Source organism: Crocuta crocuta, unplaced genomic scaffold (genome assembly GCF_008692635.1).
Source record: "Crocuta crocuta isolate KB4526 unplaced genomic scaffold, BGI_CrCroc_1.0 scaffold270, whole genome shotgun sequence".
Taxonomy (NCBI): Eukaryota; Metazoa; Chordata; class Mammalia; order Carnivora; family Hyaenidae; genus Crocuta; species Crocuta crocuta.
The window spans coordinates 4200454-4223113 of record NW_027527569.1 but is presented as its reverse complement, the minus strand read 5'-3'; the positions used below and the strand labels follow the sequence as shown (position 1 = coordinate 4223113).

Sequence of the window (22660 nt, the reverse complement as noted above, 5' to 3'; positions counted from 1 at the left end):
CATTCACTCATAGAAATTTGTTTCTAAATAGAAAAATGACAATGGCAGAGAAACAAGCAGGTTGACAGGCAAACTGAAAAACTCTTGAATATTCTACACACTCCTTTTCATTATATCATGGTACATTCATCTCCTAGGGCCACCACTACAAAATACCACAGACTGGGTGGCTTAAACAGCAGAAATTTATTTTCTCACAGTTCTGGAGGCTAGCAACCCCAGAGTAAGATGTCAGTAGGGTTGTTTCCTCTGAGGCCCCTCTGGCTTGCAGATAGCACCTTCTCACTGTGTCCTCACATGGTCTTTCCTCTGTGCCCTCACATACCCGAGTCCAAATCTCCTCCTCCTGTACTGGCACCAGGCAGGTTGGATTCGGCCCTACCCTCATGGTCCCATTTCACCTTAATCACTTCTTTTAAAGCCCTGTCTTCAAAAAAAGTTACAATAATACAGGTACTAGAGGCTAGAGCTTTAACATATGAAATTTGGGGGTACACAGTTCACCCATAGCACATGGCAAGATACCAGTTTTCCTACCACAGTTCATAAAATGTTTTCTCAGGCACAATATCAAAATTTTCAGATTAAAATTAACCCATAAATTACCTAGATATACTTCCTCACAATATCAAACATCCGGATATTTGGGAATATCTGAAGAGGCTGACTGTTACCTTTCAAGCTTGTACTTGGCATTGCGTAAGCACTATATGAGTGAGAATCTTGTGTAATATTTCACACAAAAATTCATATATGCCCATTAATTCAAAAGAATAAATAATACATCATAAATAAATAAACTTTAAAAGTTACATTCAATACAAGTCTGTGTTGATAAAAGGGTTCCAGAATAATAACTTGTATAATAATTTTTTTTAATTTGAGTATAATTGACACACAATCCTACCTTATTTTGAGGGTACAGTAGAGTGATTCAACTTCTCTGTATGTTATGCTGTGCTCACCCCAACTGTAGCTACCACCTGTCACCATACAACACTATATAGTATTATTGGCTATATTCCCTATGCTGTGCCCTTTATTCATGTGACATATTCTTTCCATAACTGGAAACCTGTATCTCCCACTCCCCTTCATTCTTTTTACCCAACCATCCACCCTACCTACTTCTGGCAACCATCAATTTATTCTCTGTATTTGTAGGTCTGATTCTGCTTTTTGTTTGTTTATTCATTTCTTTTGTTTGTTAGATTCCATATAGGAGTAAAATCATATAGTATCTGTCTTTCTCAGTCTGACTTATTTCACTTAGCACTATACTGCCTAGGTTCATTTATATTGTCACAAATAGCAAAATATTGCCCTTTTATGGCTGCATAGTATTCCATAATATATAGAGCACATCTTCTTTATCCATTCATCTATGGATGGACACTTGGGTCGTTTCCATATCTTGGCTATTGTGAATAATGCTACAGTAAACATAGGGGTGCACATCTCTTCAAATTAGTGTTTTGTTTTCTTTAGGTAAATACCCAGTAGTAAAATGACTAGACCACGTGGTAATTCTATTTTTAATTTTTTGAGACCCTCCATACCGTCTTCCACTGTAGCTGCACCAATTTACATTGCCAGCAGCAGTGCAAGAGATTTCTTTTTGGCCCACATCCTCACCAACACTTGTTATTTCCTGTCTTTTTATTGTTTTGGCTTCAGAATAATAATTTTTAAAAATACAAAAGAAATGTTTGTATTTGTTTTCCTCTGCTGAACTGGCTAAATTCTTAGATATGCATACCATGGCAACATAGAAGTGCTGTGTAAAGGATTTGTTAGGCAATCTGAGAATGAGTTCTCTCTGTGAAAATGATGCAATGCAGTCATTTGCTTCTTACCTGCATTTTTTTCATAGAATTACTAGATCTAAAATCAAAGCCATTCTCAGTGAAATCTTCAACAACAACTGTTCTCTTGTCAGCTTGTTTTATACAACTATTTCGGTCAGTTGTCAAGAAATGAATCAGAATACCATATAATCTATTCTTCTTGTAAAGACCATATAAACAACCCAGTAGAGATTACTCAGTATTCTGAACAGAAATGACCAAGAAGCTGTTGATTATATCCTGTTCTTAACTTCTCTTAACATACCTGTACAATAATCACCATGCCTGCTGTGTTTCACTTGTACACACCCTTGTTGTTTCCCAAGCCAAACCAGCCCTCTCGAAAGCCAAATGAATAAATAAAGTCTGGGAGAAAAACTCAAAGAATTCTTTAGCTGAAGCTGCAGCCAGCTTTACCCTGGCACCGTTAGCTAATTCTGCCCACTGAGAGCTGCTCAGGAGAACTGATCCCAGAAATGACAGCCTCTGTGCGAGCTTGGGCAACTCATATCCCCTCTACGTGCCCCGTTTCCTTGTTGGTGAAGTGAGGATGGTAACACTATTGATGTTGTAGGGTTGTGGTGAGGATTAACTCCATTGACATTTGCAGAGAACCCAGAACCGTGCCGGGCACATGGCACACATCAGTGCTAGCTATACTAACCTCCAGGTGTCTGGGCTTCTTACTTCCTTCCCAGCATGCTGCCTGCTCTGTCCATCCTCCACCCCAGCCAGACCATCTCCTATGTGAGCTCTGCCGACTCCCATGGTGTATCACAGCAGAGGAGCACTTCTTTCCCTCTTCTGAGGGGTACTCCCAACTTCCCAATGTTTGTAGCCTTGCCTGCCTGCACCTCCTTCCCCACAAAGCACTTGCTGTTACCCCTTGAAGTTATGACCTCAACACCTGTGCTGAGGTATCACTCAGAGTAATGCCACTCAGGGCTGAAAGGGTAATTTTTCCACCCAACCATGAGGCACTGTACCAGGTAGATTTCTCCCCCTTCCTCCTCTGGATGAGCTTGCTGCCTTCCCAGGCACCCTCCCAAGAAAAGGACTGTGAAAGGGAGCAGTTACCTCTCCTCTCCCTCCCCTGCCCACACAGAGACCTGACTATGAACTCTTTAGTTCCTCCCAAAGGAGCCTGCACTCAAAGGAAAAAAAAAAAAAAAGGTAGAGGAACTTTGCACCAGACACCGGGATAGATGTTAACAAGAAAAATGGATTCCTGCTTCGAGTCTTGAAGGGCTGCCAGAAAAGGAGAGTCAATTATGATGCAGAGCAACATATCACTCCAATAATAGAAGTCCAGGATATTTGGGCAGACAGAATGTTGGCACTTATGTGGGAGATGGCATTCAGGAAGGTTTTCTGGAAGAAGGGGTATCCTAGCAGAGATCTGGCGACTTTGTAGTACTAGCCAGGCTATTGAAAAAGGTGTGGGTTTAGCAGAGGGAACTGCAATTGCCGAGAATTAGATCTGAAGATGGCATAAGAAAGTATATGTGCTGGAAGGTGGTAGAGCACATGGGGACGAGACTCAAGGAAGGAACAGGAACCATTATAACAAGCAGGAAGGCATGAAAGCTAAGTACAGTTGTAAATTTGTCAGACTGGTGCTTTATTATAATAATTAGAGCAATGATTAACCACAGTGCAAGGAACAAATTGGAAAGGGGGGACCATTTTTGTTACAACACCTGGATTTGCTGGGAGGCTCAGCCAGCCAGTTGTGAAGGATGGATTTCAGAGCTCTTCGGACAGGAGAAAATGGTAGGATTGGATATTTACTGGTTGGAGAAGATGGAGTGAAAGAACAGGAGGATTCAGGATGGTACTTCTGGGGGGCCGGTCACACAGAGGCTGGTTTGTGGGAAGATGGTGCATTGTTGCGACTATTGAGTTTGGGGGAGCACCGTGGGGCCCTGCTTGGAGGTGGAGCCCTAGATCAAAAGCCCTGGAGAAAAATCTGAAATGGGAACAAACTTGGTAGTCATCAGGCCAGACATAGATGTTTTGCAGGAGAGTCATCCCAAGGAGAGTATGGGAGTAAAGACAGAAGATGGTCACCACAGAATTTAGGGCTCACAAACCTGTAGGGAGAAGGCTCAGGTGGAAACTAGCAAAGCGGCCAGACTTTGGGAAACCAGGAGGGCGTGGCAGAGGAGGGGCCCGCAGACAGTGCTTAGAGCAAGAGTCCCAGGTCCACTATGTTCAGTGCGGCTAAGAGGTCAAGAAGATAACGTGTGAGAAAGTCATGTGGGAGTGGCAACCAGGAGGTCATCAGTGACTTTGGGAGAAAAATTCAATGGAGGCAAAAGGGTTCGAAGCCAGATTGTAAACAGAACATTTTTTAAAGCTATCTCTCAGAATCTTTCCCCCTAATAAGAACCTTGATAAAATGTCAAGAATTTCTTTGCAACGAGCAAAGACACATCACATCACCTCTTCTAAAATTGCTCAGATCTGATCAGCAAAGAGAAGACCCATGATGACTTGTCAGAGCCTCTCAGGTGGGTATGCAAATCAGGCCTCCCTATAACCCTGGGATGGGTGACAAGGTTTTCCAATCTTCGTGCCCTTGGTTTCTTCCTAGTCTGAAAGGCAACTACAGAACCATTCTCTTGATCATCCCCTAAAATGCATTCTCATCTCTGAATCCTTCTTAAATCTCACTCCATCCTTCAGACAAGAACACTCCACAAATAGAGAAGAGGCACATGTTTGCCGTTGTGGGTTTTTGTTAAATCTACAAGCTGTTTAATCATCACCAGTTCTTAATTTTGCTGATAGCATCCCTGCTATTTTAGCAGAGGTGATGAGTCTTTGTTTGCAAGTCACTGTTAAGACATTCTTGACAGCCAAGTCTCCGGCATGTTACAGTAAAGGATGCTGTTAGAAGAACATTTTAGGGATCATTTAGCACATATTTTTAAAATCAGCTAATATATTCCCTGGAATATTCTTTTTGCTTGTTTCTGTTTTGAAGATAATTGCTTGTGGCCACATTCCGCTCTGAGGCTGCATTTAACTAGTGTTTTCACTGAAGACACACTTACTTTGCAGCGTCTAATTTCTAACCTTTTATTTGGTTATAATTTAAACTGAAACTCCTATTCATTGCTATGACTAAAAATATTCAAGAGCAACCAACATGTATGGGCACTTTATTTATTTACTTATTCACTTCATATTTTAAAGTTTATGCTGAATTTCACACTCCAAGGAAAACAAAATCCCCAAATTTAGTTACTGGATCAGTGCTCACAGAGTCCTAAGAGAAGAGTTAACTATTTACAGACTTGCTTGAATCCAGTTCTTGCTTGAGTTCTACTGTTCTTAGCCCCTTTAAAAAAAAAAAAAATGTGTAGGAGAGTCTACCAAATCCTGAGTATAAGGCATAATAATAACAAGCATTAGAAGAACAACTCTACATCCAGTGTGGCAGCAGTGTAGCCACAGAACTGGCCCTGTGACTGATCCCTAAGTCAGCCACGTGGGGTAGCTATCTGCCCCTGCAATGAGGACATCTAATAGACTGTGTAGAAGGGCTGGTTAGTGTATCCAGGAACCCCTGAGGCTCCTTCCCTGGCTAGGTGCCCAATCTAAGATCAAGGAAGGATAAAGGAGTTTGAGACATAGAATTCTATAACTAGTGTTGAAGTTCAGAGTCTACTGTGTACACAAATGCAGATCTGCATTATTGCATCATATTTATGTATTAACAGAGAAGGAACATTAATAAATCATCCAAACAGGTAACACATATGCCTTTAATAGTGACTCAAAATTTCAGGTTCCACAAACTTAGTTGTCGTGACAAACTTGCTCCATAATCAACATCATCCCCTGATCAATCTCTGAAAGGCGAAAGAGGGCTGCCGTGGAGAAGTTTCAGTAATCAGAAGGCCCTTCAAGAATGAGTCCAAGGACCCTTACGTTTAAGGCAGATAGACGCTGTATTTCTCGCAAAGAGTCAGAAGTCAAGGGGTAGAATCATCCAAACTGGGAAAGAGGGGGATATGGAATGCATATCAGTACAGTCAGTCAATCTAACTGGCTAACATAAGGCAAGAAAAGGGGTCAGCAAAAGAAACACACATCTGCATCAAAAATATAAGCTCTGGTAACATAAGGGGGCATTTGAGCAGCCTGAACAAATTCAGTAATATAGGGTGTCTGGGTGGCTCAGTCAGGTAAATGTCCGACTTCGGCTCAGGTCATGATCTCACCATTCGTGGGTTCAAGCCCTGTGTAGGGCTCTGTGCTGACAGCTTCGAGCTTGGAGCCTGGAGCCTGCGTGGGATTCTGTGTCTCCCTCTCTCTCTCCCTCCCCTGCTTGCACTCCGTCTCTCAAAAATAAATAAGCATTTAGAAAAAAATTTTTAAGAAAAATTCAGTAATATAATCCCAGAGTTGGAGGTACAGAGGGTAAAGAACTGTCATCTCCTGAAATTGCTTCCTATCACTAATACCAATCTGAGTTAAACCCTTCTCTGCACTCCCGCTGGCCTGAAGCTTCCCACCTCGTTGCTCTCACACACAGTCTGCCCTACCAGACGGAAAGTACTCAAGCAACAAGATTTATTTTCTTCATGGCTATGTGCCTGACATCCAGCCCAGAGCCTGGCATGTGGTGGGCACTCAGTAAATGTCTGATAGGTGAGTGATAGAATCCATGAGTGAATTCTTGAGTCCCACGCGTCAGACAGGCCCGTGGCGTCGCTTAGGGAAGCGGCCACCCTTTACTTTTCATGTAAAGAGCTCCGGGCTCTGGACAAATGAGGCTCTTGAATCTGGTCAGAGCCCCTGGCCGCTGTGACTGCTGCCTTCCACCAGGACTGGAGAGGAAGAAACAGGAGACAATCACTAGAGCCTCCTTCAGCTCTGCCAGCAACTTGTCAGTGGAGGCAGTGCCCCTCAGACGCCTAGCACAGACCCCCCAGCACGCAGGGGTAGGCGCTCCGAGAACATTTACTGAAAGAAAATGTATCAGTCATCACCCAGCACTCCCTTTCCCTTCCGAGAAACAAATGGAAATGAACTATTCCTTGTATGAGACTTCAAGCCGCATGCATGGAGGGGGATCAGGAAACATTGGTTCTGATTGGAGGCCCGACACCAAAGCACACTGACCCTCTGCTGACCCTCTGCCTTACGGGTATGACAGGTGTGACAAAGACCTAGCAAAACCCACCATCACTTCTCTGCGTGGGGGCAGGAGCGTGGAGATCATTCTGCCGTCTCCCCCTTCCCACCTCCATTTCAGAGGCTCTCGATCTGAACTGCCCGGTTAGAATCCCCTGAAGAGTTTTTTGGTTTTTTGGGGTTTTTTTTTTGTTTTATAAAATCTCTGGACCACACCCTGGATCAATTCAAACGGAGGCGGGACCCAGGCATGGGCATTTTTTACAGTTTGAGGCCGATTCCGGTGAGCAGCCAAGCTTGGGAAGTACGGCTGTCCTCACAGTCAATCAAACTGCCTCTTCGGTTCACAGTCGGCTGAGCCCTCTCCGCCCTGCCCGCGCTTTGGCTGCCGGCCGACCCTTCCATCTGTTCGGTGGCGGCCACAGTCACAGCCGCTTGTCTTTCTAATCGTTCTTATCTCTGCATATTCATATGCAATGTTGTTACCCTGATTTAGAGGACTGGAACAAGACTTCTGCAAGATTTTATAACTCATGGCAGCACAACAAATGCACCTACATTTCCTTATAAGTGCACATGTGTTTGTGTATATATATAGATATATTCTACCCAGAGTTTAACTTTGCTTTAGTTATTTCTTCGTGCCCAGAAAATTGTATGAGCAGACTTCTTTCATTTCAACACGAGGTGCCAGTTTATGAAGTTTGTGCTGAATCTTTTTCCCCCTCTAGTGGTACTGCGGGGCATGTCAGCTTTGTGCAAGAGGTTTCCTTCTCAGACTCCTAGCCAGCTTCTTGGTTCCCTGGTTCTGACAGCATCAAAGGAAACCAACTTCAAGGGCTTTTGCTCTCCTCTGCTGCATTAGCTCCAGTGGTGCAATTTGCCCTCATGAAAAAAAGAAGCCAGTGAGAGTGTAACTTACTTCTCTGCCTTTTTTTTTTTTTGGTCCTCCAAAAGACCTTCCAAAATTCCAAGTAAGAACAGGCCATTCACCTAACTTTATTGAGAACTTGGTGCCAGGCACATATGAGTGAAAAGAGCTGTATCATCTCAAAGGATCTTTGTTATTGTTGCTATGTTGTGTTAAAATATAAGATCTTAATCTTAAGACAATAGTACAACATTGTGATCAACAGCTCGGCACTGGAACCAAACTGGTTCAAATCCCAATTCCACATTTACTAGCTATCTAACCTCAGGAAAGTTATTTAACATCTCTATGCCTCACTTTCCTTATCTACAAGTGGAGATACCTTCTCATAGTATAACTATAAACTACTGCTTGGCATTATTATCATCTTAATTGTGAAATGTTTCTTAATGGTCCTCGTTTTACTCTAAAATGACCTCTTAAACATTCCTTTCTCCCAAGCAGTATATAGAACATTTTAAACTTATTTATAAGCCAATAGGGTACCACCAAGGTCTTCTGCCTCTTTTCCCCAGGCCAGTTCATGGGCTTTTGTTTATTCCTGGCCTGAAGCCATTTCCTCACCACACTCTAGACTATGGGGCAGCAAACTATAGTGAGGAGCCAAAACCCAACCCAATGTTTGTTTTTCATAAATAAAGTTTTATTAGAACACATCTACACTAACTTGTTTCTATACTGTCTGTGGTTGCTCTCATGCCACAATGCAGACTTGAATGGTTTCAATAGAAACCATACAGCCCATAAAGCATAAAATATTTACTATCTGGCCCTTTACAAAAAAAAATGTCTGCCCCTTGTCTACACTTTGAGTCATTCTGGATTTGTGTTCCTGAAATGTGTCTGAAGAACTCCAATCTATTCTAAGGCGTTCTTTCAAGAAGACCTCTACAAGAGCCTGCCTTGCCACCAAACAACATAAACATCTTTGAGCTACTAGAGAGTAGCGGATCCCCATTCATTGCTTCAGCAAGCATTTATTGAACCTCTGATCCTTGCCAGGGATTGCGCAAGACGCTAGGGTAAAAACCATAGGCCTGACATTGATAAAGTCCAGTGGGTGGGATACAATGCCTCGGAGTTAGCTACAGGACAGTGCATTTGAGGGTACAAAACAAGACCGTCTATCCCCATAGAGGTGATCAGGGAAGGCTTCCTAGAGAAGTCAATGCTTGGGCTGAGTCCAGAACAGTTAGCATTTTAGGTAGAGCACAAAGACAGAATCCTGAGAAATGAGCACTTTGGTGACAAAAACTCAGGAGGACTGGAGTGCAGGTGCTTGAAAAGGAATGAGAAGAGATGAGCATCTGGAGAGAGAAGGTAGGAGGTCCCCATCCATTACCTTCTTCTCTCTCGGGTTGCCCACCCAGTCTCCTTGGTAGAGCTTCTAGACAAACAAACGTCTCATGCTCATTAAACTCTACACCAAATGTTGGATTATCAAGGGGAAAGGACATACCCTTCATTCAAGGACCTTATACAGTCTGGTGAAGGAGGCAAATATATAAGCAACTAATTACAGTGCAGTGTGCTAAGTACTAAAATAGAGGTTGATATGCAAGTGACTAACTACTTTGGGAGAATCACAGAAATTTCCATAAAAGAATTGACTTTAGAGCTGAGTCTTAAAGATATCATATGGGGTGCCTGGGTGGCTCAGTTAGATGAGCATCTGACTTCAGCTCAGGTCATGATCTCATGATTCATGAGTTCAAGCCCCGTATCAGGCCCACTGTTGTCAGCATGGAGCCCGCTTCAGATCTTCTGTCTCCCTCTCTCTCTGCCCCTGTCTTACTCACACTCTCTCAAAAATAAATAATTTTTTTAAATTTTTTAAAGATATCATAGGATTTCAAGAAGAGGAAATAGAATGCGAACAATTGAAGCCTATAATTGATTGAGTGGTGTTTTTGTGGACCTGCAAATATTTTTTTTGTTGCTGGAACCTCAAGTTCCAAAAACAGAGTGGAAGGGGATGGAGTGAGAGAGGTCGAGAGAGTCCAGTCCATAAACAGCCTTATTATGATGCACTAAAGAATTTGATGTTTACTTGACAGACCATGAAAACCAATAAAAGATCTTAGGAAGGAGGCAAGGCGGTCTTACTTTCACTTTGAAAGATTTACTCTTTCAAGGCGACAGTATTGCAAATTAAAAGGAAAGGACAGCTTTGGGAGCTATTAGTACATACTTGGTCTGTCCTTACATACCTGGTACATCCTTCATATAAATTACTGGTTTCAAAAATAAAAATTCCCTCCACATTTATAAAACATATTGCCTGATTTAGAATTTTCATATCTCACCTTAGACCTCTTCAATGTTTTCATTTTCAACCTACAACAAAGACAGTTAAGAAAATCTATTGGTTTGTCCAGGGGCGCCTGGCTGGCTTAATCAGTGTAGCGTGTGACTCTTGATCTCAAGGTTGTGGGTTTGAGCCTCACGTTGGGTATTACCTTTAAAAAAATAAAATAGGGGTGCCTGTGTGAGTCAATTGGCTGAACATCTGACTCTAGATTTTGGCAAAGGTCATGGTCCCAGGATCGTCAGATGGAGCCCCACGTGGAGCCCCATGTCAGGCTCCATGCTGAGTGTGGAGCCTGCTTCGGATTCCCTCTCTCTCCCCCTCTGCCTCTCTCCCTTGTGCATGTGGTCTCTCTCTAAAATAAAAATTAAATAAATAAATAAATAAATAAATAAAATCTTTAAAAGAAAATCTATTTGTTTCTATATTAGAAAACCTAATCCTTAATAGGTAAAATGGTTTTTTTCACACTCAGTGATGCCCTCGTAAATGCTCAGTAGTCCTAGACGGGAGACTGATTGCCCTGTATAGCATTTCAGTAGGGCCACATGACAATTATGCAAAGCTGAGTCAATATTAAAGTTCTTAATAGGCTTACCATTGATTCCCACACATTATATCATTCTTTGGGGGAATTGCTTTCCCTCCAATGCTTGACTTACAGACTTCATTACTTTCATATGTAGGAATTAAAAATTGGATTAATAATATTATTTCAATTATTTCAAAACAAAGAGTATATGCGGGATGGGCTGGAGCCAGCCTGTACTGACTCAGGAACTGATTGATACATTTTTAGGAATTTTGCTGATTATTAAATACAGCCATTATTAAAAAGTAAATTGTATAAACTCACAATAAAATAAAATATATTAAAAACAAAGGTAATACATTTTCAACACTCACTACCTCCTAATCATTTTACTGCATATTACTGCGTATGCTCTTGAGTTAAACACATCTATTGTGTCTCTATAGTGTAAACACTGTCTCATGATATAATATTGTACATCTCTTCGCAGTTTCTTGCTCCAATGATGTCACATTGACAGCTTGAAATGAAGTACGGTAGGAGTATTTATACTACGGCGCTGGGCAAATAGTACAAATCAAAATTATAAATATTGATCAAAATTATAAAATGGATTTTCTTCTAATTTGGCTATCTTATAAATGGTAAATTAGGTAAATAAAATGATCTATAGTCTGCTTAAAATATGACTGAGGAAGGGCTAGAGTATAATACTGTCTATTGAAGGCTTTCAAATTGTTCTTCTGTTAAAGTATTTGTGAAAGGTAAAAAGAAAAGCAACATTCAATTCTGAGACAAATTACCATAGAGAATTCATACAACTCCCTACAAGAAACAAGGACAAGCCCCCATTAAGACAAAAAAGGTCATTCAGCTTGGAGGTATGTGGGTCCACTGCTGGGCAGCCACACCACAGGCCACAAATGTCTGAGCTACAGCCGGTGGGAGCACACTAACTCATGCCAAACCTTGTCCCTCTGCATGTAGTGTGGTTTCTGCCACCATAGCCAAGAAAAATTGCCAAAGATTCCAGCCAACCTTTTCAACATCTCCAGAATGTATGCCATGGGGAAGCAAGAGGTGATATGAGGGTGAGAACAGACAGATCTGGGGGGTCTCATACGGGTTGCTTGTGTGGGGCCAAGTCTTTGAATCTCAGTTTCCCTAAATACAAAAGAGAAATAAGAATATCTTTTCTTTTTCTTTTTTTAATGGTTATTTATTTATTTCTGAGAGACATACAGAGAGCGAGTGGGCAGGGGAGGAGGAGAGAGAGAGAGAGAGAGAGAGAGAGAGAGAATCCCAAGCAGGCTCAATGCCATCAGCACAGAGCCTGATGCAGGGCTGGAACCTATGAACCTGTGAGATCATGACCTGAGCCAAAATCAAGAGTCAGAAGCTTAACCAAGTGAGCCACCCAGACAGCAGGGGAAATAACACTATCTTAAGTGCTGTTGAAGATAAGACATCTAAAGTACTTCACATAACAAGTGGTAATGTTATTGAAAACACAAACAACAACAACACCTACAAACCACCTAGGGTTGTGTAAGGATGATTTTTCCCTTCTTCCCACCCACCCAGTCTCCATGAGCTACTCTGACAGTAAGTAGTGCCTGGGATTTGGCTTAGCTTTTCTTTCAGTTTTACCCTTAATTTTTATCCTTAATATTAGCCAGATTCACAGATCTTTCCTTTTTCTTTCTTTCCTCCCTACTCTTACTCAACAAATGTTTCTTTCTACTGTGTATCAGGAACTGTGCAAAGCTTTGAGTACACAGTGTTGAAGAAGAATGGTAGGTGGGGCGCCTGGATGGTTTAGTCGGTTAAGCATCTGACTTCAGCTCAGGTCATTATCTCACTGTTTGTGAGTTCGAGCCCTTTATCAGGCTCTGTGCTGACAGCTCAGAGTCTGAAGCCTGCTTCGGATTCTGTGTCTCCCCCTTTCTCTGCCCTTCCCATACTCATGCTCTGTCTCTTTCTGTCTCTCAATAATAAATAAATATTTTAAAATTTAAAAGAAGAAGAAGAATGGTAGGAGTAACAGTCCTAGTAGAAGTACTGGTAGTAACAATAGCTAACACTTACTGAGCACTGACTGTTGTGTTAAAGAGGCCCAGCCCTGCTTTCATGTAGCTGACAATTCAGTGTCAGGAAACAGATATTTAAAAAATAATTACAGCCAAACATTTCACAGAGTATCTATTTCACTACTTTTCTCCATTTTTTAATATAGGCCGAAAATTTGGGGTAAAAATTGGAACTAAAGCTAAATACTAAGAGGTTAAATTAAAAACAGATTTCCTTTGGGGTGCCTGGGTGGCTTAGTTGTTTGAGCGTCCGACTTTCGCTTAGGTCATGATCTCACGGTTCGTGGGTTCGAGCCCCGCGTCAGGCTCTGTGCTGACAGCCAGCTCAGAACCTGGAGCCTGTTTTGGAGTCTGTGACTCCCTCTCTCTCTGACCCTCCCCTGCTCGCGCTGTCTCTCTTTCACTCTCTCTCCTAGAAATAAATAAAACATTTTTAAAAAAGCAAACAGATTTCCTTTACTTTCCTCTGAATAACTTTGCTTAACTACTTTTGCAAACAAAAAACAGACCAAAAAACTTACCCTATAAAAAAGAGCTTGGTGAAGAAAATGTGGTAGAGAGAAGGAGAAAGAATATTATGGGTAATGATTCCAGAATAATTAGGACACAATTCATTTGAAGTTAATAATACAGTTACAAGAAAGAGTTTGGGGCTTTTTAACCTGTAAAACAATTTGGATTCCTTGCAAGCAGCTATCAGGATAGGTAATGAGTATTTTCTGTTTAAATCCTACATTTATTCCCAGTCTTCCCACTTTCCACCTAGGGACAACAAATTTTGGGTTGTAGAGCCTAATTGACTGATTCCCAGCCTGGGATCCATGAATGTGATAACAGGAATCTACGAGCCATTTAATGGTTGAAAAAACACTGGCAGTCTTAACATTTACCTGCAATAAGGCTGCACAGACTCATTAAAATGTTATGCTTCTTTGCTTTCTTTGGGAATAATATCAAGTTATTGCAGCAACTGGTTATCTTAGGCAACTTAGCTATTATGGCGTCATGGGATTTATTGATGAAACATTGTTTTAAAACATAAGGTCCAGGTTGGGGGAAGCATTGTAATAAAAGAGATCTCTGGTTCTAAAATCTTAGGTCTCCAAGCTCAGTGGATAAGTGTTATGTCTGAAACAAAAGGATCTTGGCTACCTAATGGAGCAGCATTCTGCAAAAGTAATTTATGAGACAGAATTTTCAAAAATTTCTATACAAAGGTACATTTCTCTGGAAAGAATAAGAGAGTTTTGCAGACACATCTGCATCTGAAATTGCATATAGGTACATAAAAGACCATTTTAGCAACTTTTATTTTTTTTAAGGGATGTAGTCACTGGATGTTATTTCTTTGACTTCTGAGGGTCACATAGGAAAGGCAGAATTGCATTTTAACTTTGATTTTAATTCAGGGTTTCAGTGAACACGAAAAAGGTATAACACTTAGTATTAAGTCTCTTTTTGTGTGTTTTTCTACTCTCAATGTGTGCATCCCATGAGATATTCTTAAATTGCCTACTATAATCTTGGGCTTTTATGTTGCATTTCTGGAGGAGCCTAAAATAATTTGATGCATGACTTTTTTTCCCCCTAGAGTTTCTCATGTTTACTAGCAAGCTATCTGGGTAATTTCTTTCAGGAAATTATGGAGATTAATGTGGAATATGTTGCTCTTACAGGATTATGAAATTTCATGTTGCAAAACGGAAGTTTAAGGAAACATTACGCCCATATGATGTAAAAGATGTCATTGAACAATATTCTGCTGGTCATCTTGACATGTTGTGTAGAATTAAAAGTCTCCAAACACGGTAAGCAATAGAAATGTGATTTTTTGTGAAGGAATAGGCGTAAAAACTATCTGAGAGGAACTTTTCTTTGTAGAGAAAACTCTTGAATCTCATATTTTCTAATTCATTTTTCATGGGTACTGGCACTTTTTCTTTTAACATAGATTTTTATTGAAGGGTGTAAATCAGGCATTAAAGGCCTCCAACTACACAGTGTACAGTATCTCAGTTTCCTCATCTGTAAAAATGGGGCTCATGTTAGTGCTTGCTTTGCACAGTTGTCATGAGGACTGAAGGAATCAATACACATGAACTAAATGCTCAGTAATTGTTAATGGTTGTTGCTGATGCCCTTCGAATAATTGCCACTATTGGTGTTTTGTTATTCTCTAAATCCTAACCATCCTTCAAGAATACGTAGTCTTTCTCCTTCATTATCTGGCCCACAAAAACAACCTTTCCCTTCTCTGGCCTCCTACAGCATTTAGAACTACTACAGTGCATAGAAACATTCATAATCTTCGTATACTGTGCCAGAGAATTGGGACTAAAAAACAAGGGGTTGATTCTCATGTTGTTTTCTGGATGCAAGTTTATTCCTCTTGTTCATGACTAAGACTGGGCCTTTCTCTTCCTTAGTATCCTGTACAGTGCTAGATACTCACTCTCTCTCCAGTGAGCATCTTATTGAGTGATTAAAAGAAATGAGTTCAATATGTTCCTCCAACCACATTTGATTGTGTTATCTTGAAGCCAGAATGTTCAGTCAACTCAGTTTTTTAAGAGTCTTGCTTCACTCTCAGGCACAAATTACTGGTGTTTGTGTTTGAAGAGTTCTTAAAACGCAAGGAGAGAGTCTTAAACATTTGTTTATATCCCACAGCACATTTAGCCCAGTGGGAGGCATATAATACACCCTTAGTAAAACACCTGTTGATCAATTATAGAAATCATAATGTGTTCATTCATTCATTCACTCATCCAGCAGATAATTATTGAGTCCTAAATGTGTGCCAGGCACTATGGACATTCAGAGATTAATAAAATAATGACTTAGTCCTTGCAGAGCTTGTGATATAATAGATTAGGTGTCATGGCAGAAGGTAGGCACTGTCTGTATTCCTAGGCAGACAAAGCAAACGGCAACGTTGAGTCAGTACTCCTGATAATTCAATTCTAACACACACACAAAAGAAGAAAGTAATCTCCATTTCAGTTGATCAAGTCTCTTTGGAAATTATTTTATCTCATTCTCTGGTCATGTTATAATCTCTGCCTGTGTGGCCATGATCTTCCAAGTCCTTTAATAGCACTATCTGTGGCTCCAAGCATTTTTATAAAGTTGAACTGCCACAGAATTTGTAGAACTAAGCTTTACATTTCCAGCTCATGCAGTGTATATTCTCCAACTAGAATTCCAAAAGATGGAGATGATGACTTTCTTATCTGCCTATCTCCCACATATCAGATGTACTGAATAATCTGTTCTATTCACATGAAATAATCATAATTTTGATTTTGTGATGTTTTTAAGCAGTTAAATTCAGGAAATGCCTGGTCAGAGATGGAAACAGACAAATTACCTTGTAGTTTAGGACAATTTTGCCTCCAGAATATAGCCCATAAGTGACTTGATCACCGACTGGAATAATGAGAAAATTAATCTCATGTGTAATTCTCATGTTAAGAAAATAAGCACATAACTGGAACAAGATCATTTTTATTTCATCTTACATAAATTAAAGATAATTGTCTTTAATTTTTCTTTTCAAAACACTTCATTCTCGCCTAGAGCAATCACCACCTTCAACATCTATAATCAGATCTCCTCTTTCCCTGATAGTGTTGACCAAATTCTTGGAAAAGGGCAAATCACGTCGGATAAAAAGAGCCGAGAGAAAATAACAGCGGAACATGAGACCACTGATGACCTCAGTATGCTCGGCCGGGTGGTAAAGGTTGAAAAACAGGTACAATTCAACTACAGAGGTTAACTTTTTAGTCAGAATATTTTTAATCACAAATGTAGGCAATCAGATGTATTTTAGTGATTAGTATATTTTAAAGGCATAAAATCAAGAAAGAGTGAATGAAATTACATTTTTTGTGCATAGACAGTGTTCTCTAAAACACCTGGATTTCCACATAAGGAATAAAAAAAATTCATCTCATCAATTAATACTTGAACTGGAGGCAACTATAGATTTTCAACAGTAAAATAACAAAGATCTATTTTTCATCTGTGTTTTGGTGATTATCTTTTTCACTCTTTAAAAAACAGAACAAAACCTCATTAGAACTATCATAGTACATCGAAAGTTGCTAACCCTGAAGCTGTACTTCTCATACAAAGATAATTGTCCAAATTAAGAAACAGACTCTTAACTATAGAGAACAAACTGATGGTTGCTTCCAGATGGGGGGGCAGGGAGAGGGGGGAAATGGGTGAAATAGATGATGGGGATTGAAGAGTACACTTATGATGAGCACTGACTAATGTATAGAATTGCTGAATCACTACATTGTCCACTTAAAACTAATATAACACTATATCTTAACTATACTGGAATTAAAATTAAAAACTTAAAAAAAAAAAGACAATTGTCCAAAAATCAAACTGCTCCCCCATTCTAATCAAAAATATTTCAAGTATTAATTCTGAAGCATTTTATACCTTTATTTTTAAAGTCGGAACCACCTGCATTGATATTTAAGGTCTTGTTTTCATTATAGAAGTTCCTGACCAGACCACAGTAGAGTCGCAGTATGATTTCTTGGAGGAGGCTTAACAAAGGCAACTTGATTGGGCTGGGAGTCTTGAAGTTTCTTTCATATAGTGCTTATATGTTTTTTGAGAACATCAGTGGCTATTTTAAAGAGTTAAGGGGGTGGGCCTTGGTAGAGATTATATAGAAACCAAAGCATACCTCTCCTCCTAAATCATTCCTTGCCCCCCCCCACCCCCGCCACTGCTATTGAGTATGTTATACTCAAAATTTAACTGTATGGAAACAAACTGAACTTTTTAATTCTAGAAAGGAAGCCCATTTCTTATGACAGATTATACTCATATGTAACCATTTTCCCCATTTTTAGGTGCAGTCCATCGAGTCCAAGCTGGACTGCCTACTAGATATATATCAACAGGTCCTCCGGAAGGGCTCTGCCTCAGCCCTCACATTGGCCTCATTCCAGATCCCACCTTTTGAATGTGAACAGACATCTGACTATCAAAGCCCCGTGGATAGCAAAGACCTGTCCAGTTCCGCACAGAATAGCGGCTGCTTATCCAGATCAGCTAGTGCCAACATCTCTCGAGGCCTGCAGTTCATTCTGACGCCAAATGAGTTCAGCGCTCAGACTTTCTATGCGCTTAGCCCTACTATGCACAGTCAAGCAACACAGGTGCCAATGAGTCAAAGCGATGGCTCTGCAGTGGCAGCCACCAACAACATTGCAAACCAAATAAATGTGGCACCCAAGCCAGCAGCCCCAGCAACTTTACAGATCCCTCCTCCTCTCCCAGCCATCAAGCAACTACCCAGGCCAGAAACCCTGCACCCCAACCCCGCAGGCTTACAGGAAAGCATTTCTGATGTCACCACCTGCCTTGTTGCCTCCAAGGAAAATGTTCAGGTTGCACAGTCAAATATGACCAAGGACCGTTCTCTAAGGAAAAGCTTTGATATGGGAGGAGAAACTCTGTTATCTGTCCACCCCGTGGTGCCCAAGGACTTGGGCAAATCCCTCTCAGTGCAAAACCTGATCAGGTCGACAGAGGAACTGAATATACAGCTTTCTGGAAGTGAATCAAGTGGTTCCAGAGGCAGCCAAGATTTTTACCCCAAATGGAGGGAATCCAAATTGTTTATAACTGATGAAGAGGTGGGTCCCGAAGAGACTGAGACAGACACGTTTGACGCCGTGCCGCAGCCTGCCAGGGAAACTGCTTTTGCGTCAGACTCTCTAAGGACTGGAAGGTCACGATCATCTCAGAGCATTTGTAAGGCAGGAGAAAGTACAGAAGCCCTCAGCTTGCCTCATGTCAAACTGAAATAAGTTCTTCGTTTTCCTTCTAGCATAGCAGTTCCTTTAGCCAGACATATCATTGCATGAACTATTTTGAAAGCCCTTCTAAAAAGTTGAAATTGCAAGAATCAGGAAGAACATGAAAGAAAGTTTATAAGCCCGTTATCTTTTAATTGCATGAAAATGCATGTTAGGGATGGCTGAAATTCCAAGGTACATCAACATTAACCCACTCATTTAGTAATGTACCTTGAGTTAAAAATCCTGAGAAACCAAACACTGCTAACACTTTGGGGTGTGTGAAAATGTCAAGATTAGGTCATTTAGAAGATTTGACTCTGTGTTTTGAAATTACAGGAGTAAACAACTTCAAATTTCAGGCGTTTCTGCTTTGTGATTAAATACAAAATACATTTTCAAAATTAGGCCATGATGTATATGTAGACACAATGGCTACCATCAACCGCTGCTAACAAGGTATCAAGTAAAACAGAACTTGGGAATAATAGAAACGGCTGCTTATTTCAAGATACATTTGCCAACGCATTCCTATTCCGTCATTTTATTATTGATGTAATTTGAATGTCAGTCTGTGCGCTTTTGGTGATTTAACGCTGTGGCAAGCAATTTTGCACATCATTTTCATGTTGTTCTTTAGGACAAGAATGTTCTTCAGTTAGAAAGTGTGCAAATTATGAAATTCAGGGCCAGTGGGGCAAAGAGACTATTTGATACATGTGAGTTCATGGGAACGTATTCCCTGATGGCTAAATCAACTTTATAGGTGGTCGACTTCTACACAAGCGAATACAATACGGATGAGTAGAAGGACCAGAGCGGCTGGGCTGATCTCTCTGCAATGGTGCCACCACCCCTGGCACCCCTGGCACCAGTAGTGTCAGAAACCACTCCCGCTAAATTGACAGGCAGGATCCTGGGGAATTAGACATTTGAGTGCGACTGAAATGGGAAAGGCTTGAAAAGAATCCAGACACAACACCAGGAAGTAGGTGAAGTTAATGAAAATAGCCTCGCCCTCAGAGGACAAAGAGAGGGAGAAAAAACAAACCAAAATAGAAGAACTTGATCTTTTTAGAAAATAAATATTACTAGGGAATTCAACTACCTAAACATCCCTTCGTCTTATATATAAACAGAGAATTTTGCAAGGTATTTATTTTTTAATATGCCCTGAATGTTTTTTGCTATTATGTAGTACATTTTGCATAAGGAAGGCTGCAACTAAACTTCCTTTACTTTTTATACTGTAGTGAACATTTTCTATTCTCCCCCAAGAATGTTGCCCCAAATCTATAATTACTGGTTCCATTTCCTGGTATACACATTTACAGTTAGAAGCCGGGTACCCCTGGCTGGGTCTGCAAATCAAAACACTTCATCATATAGCCGCAGCAGCTAGGACCCAAGGGAAACAAAGTGAAAGATGCATTGACCAGAAAGCAAGCCGCGCTGACTGCTTGTTGGAAACCTCTCTAGCCGTCTCAGAACTTCAGCCAAGGTAATGGCACTCAAAAAAGCAAGGAGAAGCCAGAGAGCACTTCAGTTCAGTTCAACTCCAGCCACAGAAGGACTTATGAAAGGAAGAGTTTTTTCCTTGGCAGATAGTACTCCTCCAAAAAACCTTCAGCAGCCAGGAGGACAAGGCAGGGATAGCAACCGGCTGCCCAAAGGCAGGAGGAGGCCCTGAAACCCACCAGCCCTTTCCAACTGGCTTCCTCTATCCCTGACTCTCCTACTTTTCCTCTCCAATAACTTATCAGTTCCTGCCACTCTTCTGCTCCTGAACTTCGCCAGGCCTTACCCAGTCTCCATCCCCGAGTAAACGACTTCTCCACTCTTCCTCAAATAGGCTTCTCAACCTTTTCAAACCTTGTCCCTTTTGATAAGCACTGAAATTTTAAAAGCTTCCTCTTCTCAACGCACCTGGATTCTAGCGTACTCCCCTGGGGTGTGTCATTCTGAATCTTCTTGGCCTGCTGGAGACACACAGAAGTTAGGGTCTAGATTTTACACTCCATAGTTTAAAAAGATTTTATCAAGCTTTTAAGGCAATTATTTTCATTTTTGAAGCACAGAATTTTAGTAAATTATTAAATGCAGTTTTTCACCAACTATGTCTCTACTCAGCCTGAAGTTGTGATACACTCTCCCACGGAGGTTGTACACATACACACACACACACACACACACACACACACACACACACACACACCATTCCACTGGCCTAAAGCCAGACACCTGCCATGCACTCTGCAGGCTCTCTCCAAATATCAGTGGAGGAAGAGGAGGGAGGCAGCAGCTTTCAGGTAGCACTGATTCCGGGACATACCCTGTCCTGGGTCGAACCCCACTGGCAGCAGGAATTCTGAATGTATTGGGGACCCCTCCTTAGGCCTCTGTAGGCCTCAAACACACTACAGTTCATCCAGCATTGCTGAAGACTGAAGATTCAGAAACGAACCCTAACTGTATCACTGAGGTCTTAATCGTAGCAAAATGTGATAAACCATGATGTGAAAAACTTTTATACATCGAAGCCATGACCATTTTGTGTCTGTGTTACTCTAGCACAAAAACTCTTGGATGTTAAAAGATAGTTGTGTTGTATGCAAACCGTAGGGTTTTGTCTGTTGTGTTACTCTCGACAGAGTTGAGAGGGGTCTCCCATTCACACGTAGCGAAGTCCCTTTGGTCCATGCCAAATGGTGTCTTGAAGCACAATTTAGCTGAGCACTGAGCAGCCGCATGCTCAGAAGTTTGTCTGCCTTCTTCAACACGTAGGGTTGATCAAGCTAACACGTACTAGCAAACATCCCTTCTATGAGGTTGACTAAGAATATTGCTGTGTCTGGTCTAAATGTTTGCATTTTGTTCAACTAAATTAATATCTGTAAGTTGCAAGTTTTGTTTTAAGTAAGACACTTTATTGAGTTTTTAAGTCTTTATCTCCTGTTCAAAGGTGCCTTTCTCACCTCCCATTGACTCAGTGATTCTGAAAGTTCATAATTTGCAGGTGAAACAAGTCTAATAGAGAGGAGGAAATCAGGCACAAAGTGACTAATTCTCATGCCCATTGGCAAAGCAAAACTACAGGAAAGGATGAAATCTGACCAACTAAATTAACGGATCACTTCATCCAACCAGACTGAGAAAATGTCATAAACATTAGCGTATCTCCCCAGAAGCTGATATTTTTTGCCTTAAATGACATGGTTGTGTTTTTGTAAGAGAAATTTAATATAATTATGTGCATTTTAAGTGAGCAGTTCTAAAAGTCAAGTATGACAATACAGTTATCTGTTCCTGAAGACAAATAAATCAGGAATATCATACCCATCTCAAGCTATCATTGAAATGTAATTTCCTTTGCTCTCTTTTACTGGGATCATTTGTTTTAAAGTAAAACATTAAAAATATGTCTATAAACAGTTACTGTGACTGTTTTTATCTGGGACTAACTGGTTGATTCTGAACTCACTGGGCCCAGTGAGCCAAACAGGGTGTGTACAGATTTGGGACTGAAATGTAAAAGTTCCCTTTCTGCAGTGTTAGTGAAGGCACCATTGGTAATTTGGGGAGGGGAGATGTGCAAATGTTTCTGAGGGTGTATCGTAAGAAAATTAGGGGCGACTGGGTGGCTCAGTCGGTCGAGCATCTGACTCTTAGTTCAGTTCAGGTCTGGATCTCAGGATCATGAGTTCAAGCCCTACGTTGGGCTTGGCACTGAGTATGAAGCCTACCAAAAAAATAAAAATTAAAAATATGAGAAATTAATTTGATATTGATCAAAACTCAGATAAGCAGTGCATGTGTATTAACTGTGCACATGTCACATGTGCTTTGTATTAACTCTAATAAAAGGGTTTGCTAAACAAGTGACAGGAAATCACTGAGGGACCAGGCAGGTGCCCAAAGCTGCAGCCCCTGGCTACTCAGAATTATCGTTTTTAGCACCTAGGCAGCAATG

The 22660-nt window shown here is 40.9% G+C and overlaps 1 protein-coding gene across 1 annotated transcript in view; it reads left to right on the top strand.

The window, feature by feature from the left end:
• Positions 1–22121, top strand: part of KCNQ5 (potassium voltage-gated channel subfamily Q member 5) — a 180462-nt gene extending 158341 nt beyond the window's left edge. Inside the window, exons 10-12 of the mRNA XM_077770354.1 lie at positions 14533–14664; positions 16487–16613; positions 17740–22121. Coding sequence (XP_077626480.1) covers positions 14533–14664; positions 16487–16613; positions 17740–18702 — 1222 coding nt within the window. The 3' untranslated portion in view covers positions 18703–22121. The remainder of the gene's footprint in view (positions 1–14532; positions 14665–16486; positions 16614–17739) is intronic.
• The last annotated feature ends 539 nt before the right edge of the window (positions 22122–22660 follow it).